General features: G+C 40.3%; 2 protein-coding genes across 2 annotated transcripts; one reads left to right on the top strand and one right to left on the bottom strand.

Moving 5' to 3' along the window:
- Positions 12,095–16,169, top strand: LOC8070113 (BURP domain-containing protein 13). The gene is made up of 2 exons (XM_002443454.2): positions 12,095–12,324; positions 15,088–16,169. Exons 1-2 carry the CDS (start codon positions 12,141–12,143, stop codon positions 15,936–15,938), a joined length of 1,035 nt encoding a protein of 344 aa, XP_002443499.1. The 5' UTR covers positions 12,095–12,140; the 3' UTR covers positions 15,939–16,169.
- Positions 17,398–20,878, bottom strand: LOC110429754 (BURP domain-containing protein 5-like). The gene is made up of 2 exons (XM_021446231.1): positions 20,485–20,878; positions 17,398–18,506 (listed from the first exon to the last, which is right to left on the bottom strand). Exons 1-2 carry the CDS (start codon positions 20,645–20,647, stop codon positions 17,689–17,691), a joined length of 981 nt encoding a protein of 326 aa, XP_021301906.1. The 5' UTR covers positions 20,648–20,878; the 3' UTR covers positions 17,398–17,688.

Below are 23,135 nucleotides of genomic sequence, written 5' to 3'. Positions count from 1 at the left end.
AGCAAACATTTGCTCTTTGTTCATCACCATAAATATCCATATATAAACCATTGTTATGATGGCCCAGTTTTATACATGTTAATTAATTGCAAGATCATTCAAATTGACATACTAATTGGTTATCTTTTTTTAGATAAAGGATAATTTATATCCGGCTTCATCTATAGAATCAAACCAATTATTATAAAGTTTTGTCCCCTGGCCAACATGCCACTAAGAAATGGTCCAACTTAAAATAAAACAACCAAATTAGATTAGTTGGTAAATAATTATATATAATAAACAAACCGCAGCTAGCATTGATCATCATTTATCAGCATCATTGATCATATATAGTTTGAACCTCATGTCACTCTAGGTCTAGGGGAAGTTGTAGGCATATGATCTCATTTATATATAGTCACATTGGAACTTGTTCCTGGAAGTAGTAGTTCTATCCATCAGATGTAAATGGAGTCATGAAGCTAGGACATGAACTAACCACATTGTTTGAATAAGACGATCATATTGGAGTTAGCTTGTGAGTAGGTTGAACACTAGTTCATAGATAAAATATAATTAGATGTAACAAAGTTATAAACATGTAAAACAAGGCAACGTATATAAAGAAAACAAAACATATCATTGTTAAATTCATATTGAAAACAAGCTTTATTTACTGGCAGCTATTCTGATTTCTTTTCTGCAACACTTGCGAATCTTGGATGGATTAGCGAGTAAATAAGAACAAAACTAGAGACCATATCATGGTGCTGTTTGGATTGTGTGGACCAAGCAGGCAAGCAAACCTGGCCTCAGGCATCCTTTGAGCTCTGGCTCACGCATTGGCAAATTTTTAAAGCAGCAATCCAGACAGACATGTGTGCACAATGACGTGTGTACAATGACAGTTTGCACAAAGTACAAGGAAAAACATCTTCAAAAGAAAAGCATGAGAAATATATCCATCATAAATGGAAATGCTAATATGTTTATTAAAGTCGATATGGGTGTAATAGTATGCTTTGATCAAATATCATTCTTATCCAAGCAATACTGGTCATGCCAATAATCAAGCCGGAGAATAATAATACACATATATAGATTAAAAAATTCTCGAATTTTCACAGATAAAATCATGCATTTTGCCAATCATTACTAAATGATTTCATGAGCCACCCAGACCAATGTAATGGGCCATTGTTGGGCTATCTAACGTGTCTTATATGATTGGGGAGACAGCTGTGACGTACCAAGAACACCATGCTTTTTTGTGTACTGGACCGCTGTTGGACCAATTTTTCTTACAGCGTACTAGTTGCTTCATATAGTTCCATCCATTCCAACTCAACTCATATGGCACCTTGTGTTTTCCTGTTCCTTTCATTTATTTTTCATTCTTTCTCCATTTTTTTCCTATTTATACATTGGAACACTATATTCTTCAACCTAGAATAATGTTATTCTCCTGAATTTTAATGTTATTCTACTTAACCTATAGATCATTATTGGTCTATATACTTGAAATATATTATTCTCTCATAAAAAACCTATAATACTGTTATTGTTATTTTACCTATGATTTTCTATTTTCTACTTTTTCTATTTATTATTGTCTTTTCCTTTTATCCTTTCTACTGCTCGATACGATATTTATTCTCTCGGAATGCTATGTTCGTGGGTGTTTTAAGCTATTCCTGCATTTTTCTCTCAAACTAATTTATAACATTTTTTTCTTGTAACCATGATCTAGCTTGAATGGTGATATTAAATTGAACTATTTTTTCTATAATCTAGTAATGGAGTGTTTGCCATAGCTCCTCACGAGGGGCTCCTTTAGAGGAGCCAAAGCTGCTTTGGAGAAACCACAAATTTGTGGTTTCGCCAAAATAACTTCGACTCCTATGCTTTTTATTTAAAAACGGCTTCTCTAGAAAAACATTTGGCAAGGCTTCTTTGGAGGAGCCAGAGCCGGAGCCGAAAAGAAACCCTGCCAAACAGGCCCTAAGATTGTTCTCATGCTTCTTATGAGGTGTATTATAAATATTCGTTATATTATTCATGAGATGTTCTGTGATATATTTTGGGTTGTTTTCATAGTATTCTTGTAATATTCCATGAAGTATTCTAGATTCCTAAAATGTTTAATGTTCCATATGTGCTATAGTTTTCAAAACACATAAATGCTATATTTGTGATACTACTACTATAGTAATTATATGAGATGTTCTAGGTGTATTTTTGGTTGTTCACATAGTATCTAGGGGATGTTGCGCAATGTATTTTTTTATTATTCACATAGTACCCATGATTTTTTTATGTGGTGTATATTATGTTGTTCGGCGTATTTTTAATGTTTCCATATATTCATGAGACGAACTCACTTTTCTACTACTGGACACGAATATTATGGCAACTTGTTATCTAAGGGGGTGTTTGGGACTGCTCTGCTCCACGTTTTTCAGCTCCGCTCCACGTTTTTTAGCCAAACGGTTTCAGCTCCACGCACTCAGTTCGAGGAAAAAGCAGTGGAGTTGTGAGAGCACCTAAAGAGGTACTCCACAAACTCTAGTTTTTTGTGGAGTTGCTCCATGGTGGAGTTTGTGGAGCAGAGTTTGTGGAACAGTCCCAAACACCCAAATGAGATCATGTTTTGTGGAATCCGTTCGCTTGTCTTATAAGCTGCATTTTTTCTGCCAGCCAGTAGTATATTTCTCTCATGATAAATCAACAAACAGTACTTCAACTCTGACTTTTTAAGACCAGTGAACAGGTTCGGATGACTTTGTTTGTAAACTATGACTTTTAATTTTAGTCTCCATGTCATCATCGAATGTTTAGACACATGCATGGAGTACTAAATAGCTAGAGAGTAATTTGCAAGACGAATCTTCTGAGTCTAGTTAGTCTACTATTGGATTTAATTGTCAAATAAGACGAAAATATTGTTAAACTTTAACACCCCAACCAAACAACTCCTTAATTATGCTAGCCTTTGAGCAACGAAAGTGGGTTACGGTAGTCCAACGCGTATTGGCTGACAATGTAGCATGATATTTTTTTTACCGCGAGGATGGATGACAGTTGAATTGATTTATTAGAAACTTTCCAAAAAGAAACTTCACTTAAACTGTTAAACAGTACGTGCAGCCACTTCTGAAACCGTGGTGTTATTTAGAATTGATTCAGCAAAGTAAAACAGAGGCAGTTAGAATACTGAATATGCTTGTAAAATTCAACGATTGCAAGTGCATATTGCTGCAAGCTTTCAAGTTTTCAACCACCCAATTCATCTTAGTAGTATGTTGTCAAAAAAAAATGCATCTTCGTATAGTTACAAAAACAATAATGGCCCCAGTCCCAGTATGGTTGATCGTGGAACAAACATTTATTTGAGCTGTTGAATGCATGCGTCACGCATTATCTTTAATCTGTAGAGATTAGAAAAGGAAGAGCCTAATTAATTAAGCCGGCTGCTGGCCAACCTCGACGCCGGAAATAACGACCAGAGCCGCCGGCGCCGCCGCGGCGGCGCAGGAATTTTCAGCTGGTGGGCATGCAGAATATTGCAGAGCACAAGAGGGATAGTCAGCTCCATGGACAATCTGCAAAAGCCGGAGTAGAGTAGGTACACGTACACGGTACAACAGTGACGAAAGGCCAGCGGCGGCTCCCGGCTTGATTTGGTGGAGACGAAGATGAGGGGCAAGGATCGGAAACCATAAGGATACATGCAGGATGGCAATGGGTAATTATCCGTTGAGTATGTGTTATCCATATCTTTACCACGAGAAAATATTTTACCCGTTAATTTACCCATACCCATACACGGGTAAGAGTTTTTCCCATACCGTTACCCATGCGGGTAACGGATAATCCATGGGTTATCTTTACCCATGATTTTAAGAATATTTGCTATAAAAAAATACATGTTTTAATATATCAGGCTCCTAAATTTAGCCAAAATATCATAAATCATTAATAAACTCTTCAAATATACAAGCTACATGAACACACAATTAAATGATCTAATTGATAAATCCATCATTACTAGATAGCAAGTCATAAAATCCATAAGTTCCATGATTCTAGTATAATTTATCGGGTTCAATTTACCCATGGGTTAACGGGTATGGGCAATGCAGTCTCATATCCTTACCCGCTTTACCCACTGGGTAAAGCTTTTTTTCCATTATCTTACTCATGGGTACAAAAAATAGCCATACCCTTACACTAATGAGGTAATTACCCATCGGGTTTCGAATTTCAGGTAAAAATTGCCATCTTTAGATACATGCATATGCTCCCCACGTCAGTAGCTCGGCATCCATGACGATTCAACAACTAAGGGTATATATGCTTTTTTTTTACGTTCTGACCATTCACCCGTATCTTATTAAGAGGAGAAGACTAAATAACATAAGAGTGGTAGTTTTAGACAAGACTGTGACAACCCTTGTCTTGTCTCCGATCCCCTCACCTCACCTGACGGCAAACGCTAGCTTTGCCCACTCCAGTTCCTAGCTCGACATGGCAATATATATGGTTTGCGACAATGAATATTGAATCCAAGCACGCCATAAAAGAACTCTCTATATTATCAAACACAAACATACATGAGAAATAGCATAATTTTGTAATCAAAGGTAACAAAATAGCGGATAGTAGGTCTGTAGCTAGTGGATTCGTGTCCACGTAGCGGATTGCGGATACGGACGATAAGTTCCAATATGTATCGACATTCAATAATCGCACATAATTTAAATATATACTCTCTCCATCCTGAATTTCAGAGTGCATTGTGACTTCTAAAATTTATATTTAAATACAATACATTCTACATAATGACTATATTTCAGTTTGATAAGGTTTGTTAAAAAGGAAGCTACGATTTGAGGAGAACTTTATAATTGGAATAATATATAGCTACATGCGTCATTTGAATGTTCCCGTAAATTGTCGTAGAATTCATAGAATGCACTATATTATAAGACACAGGGAATATATCATGAATAATGTTTTTCTCACACATTAACAAAGAGTTGATGTCTTTGATCCAACATAACTTAAAGTCTTAAGATAAGAAATAGACATAATATGATGCTCCAAACCGCAGATTTCATATCTGTCATCACAAGAAAACATCATTTATTATACATTACTCATCGACAGATGGAGCAGCCACATCATGCTCATGGTCACTTGAACCATCTGAATTAAAGATGGCAACGGGTACAAAGCCACTGGGTTTGCCATCCCAAACCCTTGCCCATTAATATAAAATATGCCCACTAAAAAATCCATGACCCATCACGGGTTTGATTTTATGCCCGAACCCATGCCCATCGGGTCACGGGTATTTAACGTGTTGCCCGTGCCCGTCACAACATGTCATAAGATGGTCATCCACAGTCAAGTGAGCAAATCTACTCTATAGCGCACCAAAATACTTAAAGTTGAATCAATTGGTAAGGTGGGATTCATGTTATGTGTTATTACACCTCCGCACTAGAAATTTGCGAGTTGTGATAGAACACTCACCTCTAGTATGCACTGGACCATGATCTGCTAATGCTCAATGCCAACATCTATCATATCTTTGAGTCCAGATGAACTGAGTGCATGCACTAAAACACGCTAGCTAGCTGCAACTTTCACATAAGGAGAGTATGGAGCATGCATGTTCTCTATTTCGTTTATTTTTCTTGCATTTTATACTTTATGTACTAATTACATTGTGTGATCATATGGTGAACCAGGTTTAAAAAACCCATGGGTTTGCGGGTTTTGGTACTACACACCCAGACCCATGCCCATAAACCCGCTGGGTCTAGCTTTTGTCCCATTATCAAACACACGGGTAGCAAAGTTGACCCATATCCTTACCCTAATAGAGCAAAAACCCATCAGGTTTCGGATTTCGGGTACCCATTGCCATCTTTAATCTGAATTGGAACGTTTTCCTCCTGTTCATGTTCACTATCAGAAAACTCAAATTCATCTTCTTCCTCCTCTTCACTACATATGCAGGTGGCTCAAAATAATTTATAACCTCTAGCATTTGTGACAAAAACTTGTTGTTTAGGACCAAGTCATGTGCATTCTGTCCTGCAACCTTTTTGGACCAGGGACTTTCTCACAATCTTGTGATGCAAACGGTTGCTTCATCAATCCATTTCTTTTATCATGATTATGTTGTTTAGGACCAAAACCATGTTGTTTGGGACCAAGTCATGTACATACGTAAGAAACAGCATGATTTTTTTTGAAAGGTCTGCTTTGTGAAACTATTAGCCGGTTGTATTTTGAGCGGCTTCTACAAATCGTTTCCCAGAAATCAAAGATCTGAGCTGAAAAATAAACCTCGAGGGACCCCACCTGACAGCCTCATGCGCGCTTCACGGCCATGATGATGTGAGGCTCCAACAATAATAATATTGTGGTTGGCTGATGATCTGTTGCCATATGTGATCGCTACGCGACCGCTAACCAACAACAATCCTCTTCTGTTGAGTCGTGTTCTCCACTTGCGTAGTAGACTACAATACCAAGGAGCTAGTAGGAAATGCATTAGAGAGCTTTGGCCCTTTGCAAGATGTTGATATTCTGATGAGAGCACACCCACCCAGATGAGCAAAGTACAACGTACAACTTTTGCCGTAAGGTCACGCCGAACAACTCAGCAAAGGAAGATGAGATGGATCGAGGTGACAAAGTAAGCAGAGAGATGGTTGTTTTTCACCAGATTCAGTGCTCACATCAACTGGCTTGTCGTCTATGCAGTTGTGGGACCGTTGTGAGCTCGAGCTCGAAATACACCAATAGCCTATATAGACTACTAAGCGGTCATTGTTGTATAGAGTGTGTGGCGGACGTATTGCACTGTTAATTGCTGACTAATTAATTTTATGGCCTTGTGTTGATGATAAAAAAATGGATTCAAATGAAAAAATTACCAACCATAAAGTTTTATACCTATTTGAGATCTACAAATTTTACTACTACAAAAATTATATTGGAGGCGGTCGAAAATGGTCAACAAAGGCAGGCATTGCAACCACCTCCAATCAAAGGCCTCAGTTAATTCTTGACCTATGGAGGAGGTTACTTTGCCGGCATCCGTAAATCAAACAAAAAAACAAAAAAACCATGACAGGCCCATCAAGCCCATCCACAAGCCCGCCAAGCTCATCCACGGGCCGCCGCCGCAGCTCACCAGTACCTAGACCACGCGCCCTACCAAGATCTAACCTCCAGACGCTAGATATGGCCTCCCACTACTAGGATCCAGCAGCACGCCACTAGATCTGGCCTCCCGCTACCGGATCGAGCCACCCGTCACCGGATCGAGCTGCCTGCTATCGGATCCGCTTTAGGGAGCAACACCGCTAGGGGGAGGAGGGCCGCTAGGACTAGGAGGGACCACCAGGAGAGGAGAGCCACCTTGCACTGCCGGGAGAGGAGAGCCGTCATGCGCCACCAGGAGTGGAGGAGGACCGTGCACAAGAGAGGGAAAAGGAGGCACCACGACGCTGATCGTTGTGCTCCACGCGTGTGCGAGAGAGAAGCAGAGGGAGACGCCACGCCACCGATCACCGTGCTATGCACGAAAGAGGGAGAGGGAGGTGCCGTGCCACTAGCCGTGATGCTCCATGCGTGTGAGAGAAAGAAGCAGAGGGAGGCGGCGCGCGTCGTGTGTCGGAGAAGCAGGGGGAGGCTCACGGTGGAGAGGCACTTATGTGTCGGGGAAGCATAGGGAGGAACTATGTGCAGCTGTGGGAGAGAGAGGAGTGGATGAGAGTTAGGGTTTACCATTGTTCATGGTATATATAGTACGAATTGTTATCGGGCCTAGATGTGCCAGTTGGGCTTAGCGACGATTAATAGATTGCTATCTGGCTTCGTAAATTAATTTTAGGAGGTGGTTGCCCTAAGACGACCACTGTTGACTTAAAATACCCGCCTCCATTAAACATTAACAGAGACAGTTTTTATAAAGCAACCGCCTCGATTAATTCGGGATTAATCGAGACGATCACGTTGTGGCGTGCCTTTGTTAAATATTGATAGAGACGGACTCTCAGGGGATCAGTCGGGCAGAGAATAACTGCAGCGGGCAAAAGTTGTGTCTGCCTCCAATCAAAAAAGTGCAACGCCACCTGAAAGAAATCTTATAGTAGTGTTTGATTTTGGTCATTTCTCTATCCAAGGTCATTTTTAGAAATTGAGTATCAAATATGAGAAAATTCAACCATAATTTTTCTTAGATAGATGAATTCACATGAAATATTTATGAACTAGAACTTTGAATAACTTTTCAAGATCTACAACTTTTGTTTTGGGCGTTTCTCCATCTGAGGTCATTTGAAAAAATAAAATTTTAAATTTGAGAAAACAAACATATTTTTCTTTAGACAGATGATTTCAAAAGAAAATGCTGTCAACTACAAAGTTACATAATTTTTTAGAAAACAAACATATTTTTCTCGTATGATATAAAGTTAGTCTTCATCAGACATTATATGAGAAAGTTATGTGTTGGTTTTAGCCAAAATCAATAGTGAATAACTAATAGTACTGCTAATTCTTGGCTAAAACCAACAGTGATATGAGTCGATACTGAAGATCCGAATATTAGTATCGGTTGGTCCTGTCACTGCCGATATTAGCCAAAAACCTATAATAGCGCACTATCACTATCGGTTTCTTAAAACCGACAGTGATGGAGCCGTCAAATGTTGGATCTGTAGTAGTGTATGGTCATGAAATATATATATGGAAGGCCTGGAGTTGCGGGTACGTACGTTTTCCTTTTTATTTTTTTTATTTTTCTTTCCTTTTCTTTTCTTCTTATTTTCTTTCTTTTTATGGTTCTTTTCTTTTTCTCTCCCGATCGTCTTCTCTTTTTTTGTTTCTTTCTTCTTTTTCTTTTTCTTGTTGTATTTTATTTTCTTTAATTTCTTTTCTTTTTTCTTTCTCTTTTTCATTTTATATTCCGTTTGGTTCTTTTTTATCTTTTTTGTACTTTATTTTTATTTTCCTTTTTTGTTTTATATTATTCTTTGTTTTGTATCTTTATCTTTTTTTTCTTATTCTTATTATTTTCTTTGATGTTTACGTGCTGATATTCTATTTTTAAATTTTTTTCTTTTGATTTTGTTTTTCCTTTTATTTTTTTAATTATGTTTTCTTTTATTCATGTTTTATTTCTTAATCTTTCTTTGTTTCTTTTCTTTAATTTTTTTCTTTTTTCTTTCTTTTTTTTCATTTTATATTCCATTTGATTCTTTTTCTATCTTTTTTGTGCTTTATTTTTATTTTCCTTTTTTGTTTTATATTATCCTTTGTTTTGTATATTTTATCTTTTTTCTTATTGTTATTATTTTCTTTGATGTTCACGTGCTGATGTTCTATTTTTTATTTTTTTCTTTTGATTTTGTTTTTTCTTTTAATTTTTAATTATGTTTTCTTTTATTCATGTTTTATTTCTTAATCTTTCTTTGTTATTAATCTTTTTTTTGCATCATATGCGATGTTCTATAATACATTAAGTGTTGTTTTATAGTTAATTCAACAATGTTCACTTAGTATACATACAATGTTCTATAATGTATTGAGTGATGTTTGCTTAGTACACATGTGGTGTTCTATGATATATCTAGTGATGTTCACGTAATATATATACGATGTTCCATAATGTATTTAATAGTGTTATATAGTGTATTTAGTGATGTTCAGTTTAGTACACATGTGATGTTTTATAGTTTATTTTTAGGATGTTTTAAAACTATCCATATGATGTTCTTTTAAATTTTTCTCTTTTATGTGTTTTTTTCCTTATGCTTTGCTCTAGATTTTATTTTTTTGTTTACATGATGTATTTATTTATTTATTTTAAATATTATAATATCAGTTTCATAAATCTAAACTAGAACACTATTTTTTAAACCGAGAATATTTTTCTTACGAAGATGGAATATTTATTTTGTGAACCTAGAACATTGTCTATCATAAATAAAAATGTTATATTTATAAGATAAATGCTTATTAATAAAATTTTATCTAAATATATTCATGTGAGATCTTGTTTTGAAGGATTTATTATAAGAAACACTATAGTGTAATCGGATTTTGATTTAGATATTTAGTTTAGGAGCTATGACTTTTTAAATTTTGTCGATGAAAGTGCAGAATATAGGATGAGGTGGGCCTCGTAGGATGGACAGCCTCTGTCAACCGCTAGCTGTGCTACTCTGATCCTATAGAATAGTCAGACTTTATTCATGCGCGCGCCTATTCTATTTAGGCGGGAATTAATTGGGTGGGAAACCATCGGACAGAGAATTCGGCCCGCCCAATCAAACCCTAGCAGCCCCCCCCCCCCCCCCAGCCGCCTTCTCCTGTTGGCCACATCAAAACCAGCCTAACCAATTTGGGATCCAACTAGGCCTGTCCTACTACATTGGCAGCCACCCAAGGAACCTAGCCGGTTTGGAAACCGACTAGGCTTATCCTCTTGTGCACCCAGCAGCTGGCTTAGGGCCCGGTCGGTTAAGTGTTTTCGGCCTCGAATGGCCTGAAATAATTCCAGCCCAATACAATTTATCAAATGGTTCTAGGCCCAAAACAATTCCAGACTATTCCGGGCTGCAAATGAATGAGCCCTTAGCTATTTCTCAACCTGTGAAAACCGACCGACATGGTTTGGAGACCAGATAGGCTAGTTTGCTATACGAGTCTGACCCGGTACTTTTCAGTTTGGATGTGTTTTTTCCTAAGTCGTGTTAGCCCTTGCTGATGTGTGATTTATATCTCAATCCAACATCAAGATGCATTTGGACGACTCCGCTAGGCATAGAGATCAATGAAGAGACTAAGATGGCTGATGATCAAGCCAGCAGGTGATATCTCTCTAGTACGTCCAATCAGAGAAACATACTCTGTCCTACTACCGTTGATCAACTCCCAGAGGATCTTGGCAAGGATTTAGAGGCAAAGAACGCTGCTAAGGGCACTCATAATGCAAGACTCTATCACAGAGTCGAAAACAATTAATTACATATTATTTATGGTATTTTGCTGATGTACCAGCATATTTATTGAAGAAAGAGGTAGAAAAAATAAGACTCCAAGTCTTATTTAGACTCTAAGTCCACATTATTCGGGGTAATAAATAACTTTAGACTCTATGATATAATCTGCATTGTGAGTGCCCAGTTTAAAGTTATTTATTACCTCGAACAATGTGGACTTAGAGTCTAATAAGACTTGGAGTCTTATTTTTTCTACCTCTTTCTTCAATAAATATGTTGTCACATCAGCAAAATACTATAAATAATATGTAATTATTTGTCTTGAATTCTGTAATAGAGTCTTGCATTGTGAGTACTCTAAAGTAGCTAATTAATAAGACAGGGAAATCAATCTCCACGTCTTCACTTTCGATGGAACGTTCAGTGTTGTGGCAACCGTGACGGCTAAAACAGGCCTAGCCATTTTCTGATGATTTTACCCAATTTGTCCCAAATATGATCTTTTTTTTTATTGTATTGAATTCCCCAACTCAAATTTGAGTTCCCCGATCATATTTTGTTGTCAACAGTGGTCTAATGAATAACAATGTATTATAGCAGTTGTAGCTTATTGTTAGCTAGTTCAGCTGTGGCATTATAGCAGTGGTCTAATGAACAACAATGTATATTATTTATAATTGTTTCTTTGGTGAAAAAAAAGTAATAATCCTACCAAATGTTTTGATTATTTATGTTTCTGCTAACAGCTGCATCAGAACTTTAAGGTAGCAAAATCAAGAATCAAGAATTGGAAAGATCCTCACGGTATGTCGACTATAATTGAACTACTGTAATCAAACAATGTCCTCGCGAAATCATTTATGTAGTAGTGAACCAAAAACAAACTATATAGAAAGTGCGTCCGTTCGAAATTTTTGCAAGACTTGTCACCACCTTTGGCATCTTCTGTAGAGTCATGTCCACACACCCTTATCTTGGTGCCAGGATGGAGACTGAATGACACATTGAAAACAATGTGTCTCAGGCCTGTGGGGCTGCTTGCTCATCAGAGGTACAGTCGAGAGCTATATATAGGTGGCCGGGCTTCCAAAGTCCAAACCAACCAAGGGCCATCTCCACATCAAATATATGCTAGCTCTAGAGATGCATCGATTGGCAATAATCCTCCACCTTGTTGTGGTTGTAGCCGGCGCCATCAGGGTGCTTGGCCACCCCGGCGATGCAGGCGGCGTTACACCCTTGGTGCATTTTTGGGAGAAGGCCCTCCCGGGTACACCTGTGCCAGAGGTCATCGCCGACCTCGTCCATAAAGGTAGTACAAGTGATCGGTGTGCGTACGTTTCCAAATCCTCTTGCCAAAAAAATTGTCTAAATTGTGGGGGAGAAATTAATTATTACTTGCCATATTTTTAAGGTTATGCATGTCAGAATGGTTTTGAGTCTATATAACACATGGGGTCGAGTTAAGCCTAAAAAACTATTTCATGTGAGTTGTCAAAACAGCTGCACAGAAAGTCTAACAAACAACATATGTGACACATAAGTGTCGTAGTGAACTTTGTGGACCTGTGATAAAAGTTAAAAAAAATAATGTTATTAATTATATATGACAAAAGAAAAACGTAGCTTTGTTACTACGTATTGTTAATTTCTACTCCACCATACTACAACTACTCTTCTGATTTTGTAGCTTCTGCTATGTTGTTTGGAAAAGCAAAGTTTCTGATGTCCATGAATTTTTCCCGAGTGACATTGTTGTTCATGTGCCACGCTCTAACAATAGTTGTGCACACAAACTTGCTAGGATTGGTTTGAATTGGGATCCAGATTGATCGCATGTTTGGATTGATCGCTTTCCAGAGTTTGTACAAAATCTTATGTCTTGTGATGTAATTTGTTCCTCCCTAGATATAATAAAGTGTAAACTTGTTTAAAAAAACATAGCAAAACTAATATCTATTTATTTGACTCTGCGCTATAACAAAATGATTTTAGAAGGTGACCTCTCTAATTAATATAGACGGACACATTAAAGAATAATAACCTCTGTAAATACCTGTCTGTGATCACTATTAAGAGAGGCGGGCATGTTAAGGGTCCATCTCTGTAAATCGATTAATAGATATAGATATCTTCATACAGACAGCTGCGTCCAAAAATTATTAATAACATTTCTATATGAACTCCGTTGAAGACGAACTTTGCATTAAAATTTTAGCTCACGACACGATCTACAACTTTGTTGATGAGAAATTTTTTATTTGAAAAATCTTTAGGACCCGATATGATGTTTTAAGTTTTTCAAAATTTAGAATTTAAAAGTTTCAAACAACCTCGGATGTTGATATGGTATACACCAAAATTGTAGTTCTTAATACAATCTACAACTTTCCAATTGAAAACTTTATGATTTATAGTTGTTTAGGGTCCCAAATATTATTTTATTTCATAGATTTTGAAATTCAGATGAACTTGAGTGTTTACATAGTTGATACAAAAGTTCTAGTGACTGACCCAATCTACAATTTTGTTGTTGATAACTTTCTATCTGAAGTTATTTAGACTCTTAAATATTTGTTTAAATTCAGTATATTTTAATATTCGATTTTTTTTTGAAATTTTGTCAAACAATCTCGAATATAGACGTGTCCTATATAAAAGTTACAATGCCTGAGAAGGTTTCACTCTTACAACTAGCTTAGGATCTTTGGAGGAGGCTGGCCCAGCCATCTTTATTCTTCTCTCTCTAAATCAAAATTTTGTAGAGATGGTTATCTAGCCACCTCTACAAATCAGATTTCCAAGGGCAGCTAAGAACAGGAGGCACCTCTAGAATTCGATTTATAAATCGACTCGGCTCAGTTTGAAGCCACATATAAATCGTTGTCCACTAAATCACAAATCTAGCCCAAAAGTAGCAAAAAAATAATCTAGGAAGACCCCACAAGCCCAAAAATAGCAGAAAAATTAATCTGGATTTTCCCATAGAAAACGCACGGCTTTGTTGTAGCCACAAGGGATCAAATCAGGCGTCACACTTTACTCCTCTAACCATCTCACCCCCAAATTAACTTGTCTCCGTATGAGATTTTTTTGCCGTCTTATCTTCATCTATTTCAAATGAGTATTATTTGGCATTCTAAACGATTTCAAATGAAAAAGTTTTATCGATATCATCGAGATCTACAACTTTGGTTTGGTCATTTAACCATCCATGGTCTTTTAAAAATGTTGAATTTCAAATATGAGAACTTCAAATGTAATTTTCCTTATATGTATAACTCTCTAATGAAAAATATGTAAACTACCAGTTGTACAATTCTTCAAGAACGACAACTTTGATTGTGTTGTTTCTTCATCTAAGGTTATTTAAACAATTTCAAATTTTACTATGTTGTTTTTATTTTTCGAGACGGCTCTAGATCTAGGCGTCTTTACAAATTGATTTTTAGAGACGGCTAGATGTAGAGCCGCCTCTACAAATCAATTTTTAGAGACAATTAGAAATCAAGTGACATCTAAAGATAATGGCATTTGTAGAGGCGGCTAAAAATAGGAGCCACCTCTACAAATGCATTTGTAGAGACAACTTAGTTTAGACGGATTGGTAAGGGTGATTGTAGATTGAGACCGTTTCCATTCAAAAAACGAGGCATTATTGCTAGAAATCAAGTCTGTAGTAAACATAGTAGTAGAACCTTTTTTCATTTGAGTTGTTGGTTTAGTACAAAAACTATTCAATACAAGATTATGAAAAGCTGATACACCAAGAACGTATAGCATCTGAGTGTGTAGCCTGCTGCGTTAAAATACAGAAAAAGAGAAAAATATTAATATTTATCGAACATAATTTATCGAACATAAATGGAAAGTCAAACATACTCACTTTTAACTAATATCACAAAAAAAATATTAATATTTATCGAACATAATTTAGCATCATTACATAGATCATTGAATCTATTATGAACATATTTGGAGATAGACACTATTTTCTACAAACCTAATTAAACTTAATTAACAGCACGACTACCATCTATAGTTAAACCTGCTAATAAGTTTCGCTGTCATGCAGGCATTGATCATTCGCCGCTTGCCGAGCACTACCCTGTAACTGACTACGGCGCAAGAGATGTATTTTTTGACACAAACTACGCCGTCGCAGGAGATGATATTAAGCGTAAGAAAGGTTGGCAGCGATGCCGCCGCTGTGCAGAAGACGCAAAAGCAGGCTTCTACTTCCGCGAGACACAACTGCGTGTGGGCAGCACCATGACCTTCTCCTTCCGTCCGGCAATGGTTGCTCCCATCCTCCCACACGCCGTCGCTGAGAAAGTCCCGTTCGGTGACCTGCCGGACTTGCTCGCGACGTTCGACATTGCGCCCAGCTCTGCCGAGGCGGCGACGGTGGCGGACACCCTGAGCCAATGCCAGGCGTTACCAATCGACGGCGAGCACAAGGCCTGCGCCACGTCCCTGGAGAGTACCGTGCAGAGCGCCATGCGCATGCTTGGCACCGCCGGCACAGACGACGACGACAGCGCGACGACGCTGTGGGCCGCCGCGTCGGCGCTCCCGAGCACCGGCTTGCCACTCCAGCCCTACGTGATCCAGGCGGTCACCACGCTGGACGGCGACCGCCATGTGGGCTGCCATATCATGCCGTATCCGTACGCCGTCTACTTCTGCCACATGACGCCGGCGATGCCAACAAAGGTGTATCTGGTCTCGCTCCGCAGCAGCATCAGCGGCGGCGGTCCGGCGGTCACCATGGCGGCGATCTGCCACCTCGACACCTCCAACTGGCAGAAGGCTCACCCAGCCTTCGAGATGGTGCACACCCAGCCCGGTGGCGTGCCGGTGTGCCACTTCATGTCTTATGGTAATCTGCTGTTTGGGGAGAAGGCAGTGGCGGCCACTCGCTAAGAATGTATCAACGGTGCTTGTCAGTATTGTATGTAAGTGAGCACAAGATAAATAAGCACACACGGTGCGGTGATGATGTGTGAGTAATGGCACACGATGTGTCTACTACTATGCTCATGTGGTCTGGTAAAGCAAATGTTATATGTGTGAGTGCCGCGGCGTAGTAACGCCGATCATATCGATTGTATACTTTGTTGTGAATCTATGCAATGGTGTTGCTGTATATATGAACCATTTTGTCCTATAGAGTTATAACAGTAATAATAATATAAGACGTTTTGGCTTTTCTAGATACATTCTAGAGTTATAAAAGTAAATTCTACAGCTTTTTAGGAAGGGTGGTAAAAGTTTTGCCGCTATTTATATTGCAATGAAAACTAAAAAACAATTGTGGGCCCAATTTTTTTAGTGGAAATCGGGCCTGAAAACCGAACAATTTAGTAGAGTATGCCACTCATCCCATACAATTTGGTACGCCAACAGGACCACTAACGGCTTCACGCTACTATATGCTCCAGTGAACTTCACTAAGCCAACTTGGTCAACACGACCAAACTATCAACTCAACATGGTCGAAAAAGAGACCCAACTAGCAACTCCACAATTAAAGCAACTCGCAGAAACAACTAACTCAGGCATCCAACTCAAATCATTGATGCCAACCACCGCTAGGGGTGCAAATGAGTGATGATTAGGTGCACCTCTAAACCTCTTTAGTTCAAATATTTATACTACTTCTTCAAAAAAATTAAGAAGTAGTACAAATATTTGAACTAAAGAGGTTTGGAGGTGCACCTAAAGGTTACCCCTTTGCACCCCTAACCACCGCCAACGAAGCCACCTAAAGCACCACCATGGCCAGACGATAGGAATGGAGCAGTGGAGCAGAGCTTGAAAGCCTCATGACACCTTCAAGAAGGAATTGATGCCAAAGGCACCAATACAAGCCCACAAGGGAAGATTTTCACAAACAAATCCAAACTCAGTAGAAGAAGAGGTGCTAGAAGGATGCCTTCTAGTAGGAAGCGACGTCCACGGACGTCGCCATCGAGGCTTTTGCCAAGATCTCTCATGCCCACCCACTGCCGCCCACCAATGACCACCACAAAGGAGAAAGCCATGAGGAAGGCCAGCACACACGAAGGCAACAGATCCACCGCCCGCTACAGTGTCTAGATCCATGCCGCTAGCTAGTCATCGCCATGAGAAAGACACGTCGTCGGCACGGAGCTTCACTAGGAGAGGGCCGAGAGAGGCAGTGGGAGTAAGCAGAAGGATCCAGCCGCCGCTGTCCTCGCCCTCCATCGGATCACCGGTGTCGAGCTCCGACGGCAGCCGAGCAGAGGCGTGAAAGAGGGGCCCGAAGACAAAGAAGACAGTGCCGCCCGTGTCGCCCCTCTTGACGAGAGCGACACAGGGGGCCTTCGGCAAACATCCACCATTCCACACTCAAAAAAAATCTATAGTGCCCTAAAAAACCATATTTTTCCACATAACCACAGTACAATATAGGACGCCACGCCACAGCAATACACAAGATACGTATCTGAGATGAACTAAGGACGACATACACCAACAGTGCAACAGAAACATGCTATATATACTATACAAGAACGGAGACCGGACATACTTATATATACCAGACACCACAGCTAATTACTCGCAATAAAAAAAAGACACCACACAGCTAATTATACTTATGATGAAGCTTGGATGAGCAGCGTTCTTCAATGTATTTTGTTATTAACCGTTAATTGGCTGCCTTCTCACCAAAGAGCAAACTGGCATAGGACATGAAGTGGCAAACCGGCTCGCCGCCCGGCCGTGTGTGCAGCATCTCGAAGGCCGGGTGCGCCGGGTCCCAGTTGGAGGTGTCGAGGTGGCAGATCGCCGCCTTGGTGACCGGCGCACTGCTGCCGCCGGTGACGCTGCGGAGCAAGACCGCGTACGCCTTGGACGGCCGCCCCGTCATGTGACAGTAGTAGACGGCGTACGGGAACGGCATGGCGTGGCAGCCGACGTGGCGATCGCCGTCGAGCGAGGTGACCGCCTGGACAACGTACTGCTGCTGGTGGTGGTGTGCCGCCGGCGGCACCGCCGCCGCCGACGAGGCCGCCCACAAATACACCACCCCATGACGAACGCTGCTGCCGACGACGAGCATGTGCGTGGCGCTCTCCACGGTGTCCTCCAGCGACGTGGTGCAGGCCTTCTGCTCACCGGCGAGTGACGGCGGGGCTCCGCACAGGCTCAGGGTGTCGCTCACCGTCGTCGCCTCGGCGGAGCTTGGCGAGATGTGGAACGCGGCGAGCACGTCCGCTAGGTTGCTGAATGGGACCTTCTGGGCGACGTCGCGTGGGAGGATGGGTGGCACGGTAGCTGCCGACTCGGAGGAGACGGTCATGGCGGTTCCCACGCGCAGCTGAGACTGGAGGAAGAAGGAGCCTGGGGGCACTGCTGCGTTCATTAGAGAGCTGCCGGCGTAGGCCCCGTAGCCGTAGTTTATGTTCATGACAGGGGTGTGGCCGCTAGAAGTGAAATGCTCCACGAGAGGGGAATGGTCAATGCCTACACAGGACGCAAGATAATTAGAAATCAGACATACTATGGATCAACAGCTTTGCCGACTGGACTTTGCTGGGTGTTACATTCGACAAAGTCTTTGTTAAGTGTATTTGAGGCTTTTTGTTGAGTGCCTGTAGCCCCAGAATCTGGTAGTGACTGCTATGGATTATGGAGTATGGACTATAATGCGCTGTACCGATATATAACCATTAACACATTTGTTACGGTTCATCTTACATCTAAGACTAGGAATGAAGTCTCACATGGCTCAAATCACTTAAATAGGTAGATATGCATGCATGCTGTCTTATATACGAATCTAGCTAAAAGTTCAAATCGCTTTTGGTTGTAAGGGAATGGAATCGGCGAGGTAGTTTTTAAATTGTGTTGTATATATATATATACAAAATATTCTCTCTTTTCTTATTTGCATCAACACACATGTTCAATTAATGTTCCTGCAAGGACTACAATATATTAGGATTCAATATCTAAAAAAACATATTATGTATTGCCAGGGGCAGACCCAGCGTAGAGCGAGTGGACGCACAAGCCGCCACTCAATTTGTTGGTTTTCAAGGAAATTAGAGCATTTTTAGGTGTAGAAGTTCAGCAAGAAGGTGCCGCCACTCAATTTTGGGCTAGCTAGGTACGTCCCTGTGTATTGTCTATATTTGATTGTTATAAATTAAACAGTTAATGTACGCTCTTATTCATCCATACTCATAGTTTTCCCTTTGAATTTGCTCATGTATCTGTCTTCAGTATGTTATTGGTTGAAATCTAGGCTTAAATTTTGTTTGCTCTTGTTGTATCCCATGCATATGTGTTGTGACTTCATGCATGAGTTTAAATCTTTGCTTTGAAATTTTGATCATAATAGTTTCCCAAGCGCGGCTGGCTCTAAAAATTCTAGGAGCTCTACTACATATGGCCTCTTTTGTGTTTTATTTTTCTATAATGGTGGGGGTGAGTATTTTTTTAGCAGATCCTATGTTTATTATTTCAAATAATGATTAAGTGTACATAATTAATGGTTGATGTCTCTTATTTCTATGCAAATTTCAAAGAATTTATTGGTGTTTCTTAGACACATCACAAGAGTCCCTTTTCATGTTAAAAAACCATCAAGACTCCTTTTTTGTGTTAAAAACATCAGACTCTTTTTAGATCCCCAATTAGTAATATCAAAATTTTGTGATAATTTCTATGATTTATATTTTAGCGCATCTCATGAGTCATGAGAGAGGATTAATATATATGAGTTTTAGGTTTCCAATTAGTAGTAATAAAGTAAGACTAGTGCGGTTAGGGCACTCCCAATGCAAGACTCTATCATAGAGTCCAAGACAATTAATTACATATTATTTATGGTATTTTGCTGATGTGGCACCGTATTTATTGAAGAAAGAGGTAGAAAAAATAAGACTCCATGTCTTATTCAGACTCTAAGTCCACATTGTTCGAGGTAATAAATAACTTTAGACTCTATAATAGGGTTTGCATTGTGAGTGCCCTTTGTACTAATAGTGCTTGCACGATATGAAAGTTTCATTACATGTAAACAACACAAATCCAAATAAGGTCCCGCCTATCGCTATTGAAAACATAACAACCTGGTTACCTGGTAATAGTAGCAGCAGTAGTTGCAGCAATTGTTAATTCCTTCGTTCCAAATTATAAGTCATAGTAGCTTGTCCTAATAAGTCAAATTCTGTTTGTAGTTTTTTATCATCGAATTCTTTATCACAATAGCCCACATCATAACCATAATCTGTTGCTTCTCCTAGGAATGTGGAGTTCTCCTAGTATTTAGCATTCAATATTTAGTATGAGCTTTTTCCGACGAAATACCTCCTACGGAGAATTCCCATATGTTAGGACTGGTGGTAGTGTTCTTATTACTGTTTAGTGGACTAGGAGAACATCATTTTGGTAGTGCCTACCGCTACTATCTAGATCACAAGTATATAGTATATACCTTGTTGGATGAGGTCGGCGATGGCCTCCGGCATGGGTGTGCCAGGGAGGGCCTCCTCCCAAAACCGTGCCGCTGGAGTACCAGCGGCGGCAGGATGGCTGTACACCGCAGAGGCGGCACCGGTGGTAACCAAGACCACCAGGAAGAGCTCCAATGGATGCATGATTCAGGTCGGTCTTTAGGTCTCAATTGGTAACTTCTGAAATTTCTCTAGAGGGACTAGCATAGTATGTATGGAGAGATCGCTACTCTTAACAATGAACGCCAGCAACGGATCTTTCGAAAACAAATATAGAGAGAGATCGCTAAGCACAGGCTTTGGCTCCCCACCAGTCTAGTAAATATATAGTTCTACTAGGCCTCCCGCTGTCCCTCTGAGCAAGTGGCCCCACAGGAAAATGCTATATATCCTCGTTGTTTATACTAGCTACAACATTGTCGAGAACACCAACATGTTGATAAGTAGCCACTCCTAGATAGCAACCAATTAGTTGTCTTGTCGCAGGACACAAACAATGACGACATGCTTCAATTAATACTGCGAGGTTCAGAGAATGTAGGCCAGAGGCAACAAGCAGCTAAGCTAGCTCCCAAATGCATGTCCATGTCCTTGCTATTCTAATCTACTACGCAAGTCAAGAGCACCACTCAAATGAGAAGGGGATTGTTAGTTGTTTGTTATCTAGCAGCCATGCATGTATCCATCATGGCAGCAGATCAGCGAACCACGATTGTTGGAGCCGAGCACATCGGTCACTCTCCGATCGATCCGTGACCCTGGTCGACAAGCGTCCAATGAGCAGAGAAAATATGGTTAAACGTTATGCAAATCTCGGCTAAGCATTTGTAGTAATAAGGTTTGTTTTCCCATCCCCTAACTGTCAGAGAAATTGGTTTTTAGTTCTTTTGCCTTTCTGTTTTCTTTTTTTTTTTGAAAGATCTGGAAATCCGGCTTTGGATTATCATAAGAAAGAGTCAGCACAACAGCAGATTACATGCGCGAGGAGCGCGACCAGCCATGGCCTAGGCCATGGAGGTTTCAAATGGTACCTAACAATGGACTATTACATAAAAGGAACAGTAGCAACTGACAAAGGTTTAAGGGCATGCCCGCCTGAAATCGACCAGAGGTAACAATCCTCTTTTATCTTGAAGAAAATGCCCCGCTCATTCCTCCTGCTATTTCTGAAAATAATTGCATTTCTTTCATTCCATAAGGTCCAAAGAGTTAGAATTGCCAAGGAGTGACCCATTTTGTTACCATTCTCTACTAGCTGCGAGAAGCAACCTTCCAAATCATTATCTTCATGCCAAGATTGTGGGTGCAGCATCTGACATCCACTCCATGCAGCAACCAGAGACCAGACCTTCCTTGCTACTGGGCATTCAAAGAAAAGATGGTGCGCAGTCTCTAGGTTTCTCTCACAGAGCGCACAAAAATAGTTGTTGATCCAACCTCTTAGCTGTAAACGTTGCGATGTCCAAAGTCTGTCTTGCAGAAGCAGCCAGATGAAAAATTTACAGTTAGGGGTTGCCCAGGCCTTCCAAATCAGGTTTGGGAAATTTGACCTTGTTTGCCCTTCAAACTGGATCAGGTAGGCTGACCGAGCAGTGTATTCACCAAAGCTTTCTAAGGTCCAGATAATCTTGTCTTCTTCTTCAGCTGAGTCTGCAAGGTGAATGTCCTCTGCTTCAATTGCTCTCCAAAGCTTGAAATATTCATGCAGCAGTTCTGGTGTTAGGTCAAAAGCTATGTCAGAAACCCAGGCTCCATCAACCAATGCTTCTCTTACTGATCGATTTTTTCGCTTGCTATGATTGTAAAGCAGGGGGCACATGATAGCCGGAGCCTGCCCATCTACCCAACTGGAGAGCCAGAACGAAGCCTTTCTCCCATTGCAGACCGTGACTCTTGTCGCAGCTGCAAAAAGAGTTGCATCCACTACATCGATCGGTAGTTTCGTGCCATTCCATGGACGTTCAGGGTTGGTCCATGAAAACCACAGCCACCGTAAGCGTAGTGCCCTGCTGAATTTTTCCAGGTCCAGGATTCCGAGGCCGCCAAATTCAATAGGCCTAGTCACCAAGACCCAAGCAACCTTGCATTTTCCCCCACTAATCTCTTTATCCCCCGTCCAGAGAAGAAACCGTCGCCGCATCTTGTCCAGGTCTTCATAAAGCTGTTTTGGAGGTTTCATTGCTGTCATCAAGTAAACAGGTATTGCACTGATCACTGATCTGACAAGTTCTCTTCTGCCGGCCCAGTTTAGCAATTTTCTTTGCCATCCAGCTAATTTTGATCTGGCTTTGTCCACATATCCTTGGACATGTACCACCTTTAGTCTTCCAAGGGTCAAAGGTAACCCCAGGTAGGTCACTGGAAAGCCCACTCTCTTGCCCACAAAGGAACTCAGGATAACGTCCAAATTTAAACCTGAACATCTTATAGGAGCTACTGTGCATTTTTCCAAGTTTAGTCTTAAACCAGTGGCTGCTCCAAAATCTTCCAGGATTGAAAAAAGGGCCTGGACTTCAGCTTGTATAGGATTGACAAAAATTACTGCATCATCAGCATAAAGGGAGAGGCGCAGTCTTGCAGTTCTTCCTCTGAGTGGGGAGAGAGTCCCATTTGAAGTTGCTACATCCAAGAG

Source organism: Sorghum bicolor, chromosome 8 (genome assembly GCF_000003195.3).
Source record: "Sorghum bicolor cultivar BTx623 chromosome 8, Sorghum_bicolor_NCBIv3, whole genome shotgun sequence".
Classification (NCBI taxonomy): Eukaryota; Viridiplantae; Streptophyta; class Magnoliopsida; order Poales; family Poaceae; genus Sorghum; species Sorghum bicolor.
This window is presented reverse-complemented; position numbering and strand designations above follow the sequence as displayed.

Excerpts from the sequence above, each read along its gene's own strand:
- LOC110429754 (XM_021446231.1), bottom strand. The coding sequence starts at position 20,647 with ATGCATCCATTGGAGCTCTTCCTGGTGGTCTTGGTTACCACCGGTGCC. Across the intron at positions 18,507-20,484 it reads CGCCGACCTCATCCAACAAG|GCATTGACCATTCCCCTCTC; the intron begins GTATATACTATA and ends CGTCCTGTGTAG.
- LOC8070113 (XM_002443454.2), top strand. The coding sequence starts at position 12,141 with ATGCTAGCTCTAGAGATGCATCGATTGGCAATAATCCTCCACCTTGTT. Across the intron at positions 12,325-15,087 it reads CGCCGACCTCGTCCATAAAG|GCATTGATCATTCGCCGCTT; the intron begins GTAGTACAAGTG and ends GCTGTCATGCAG.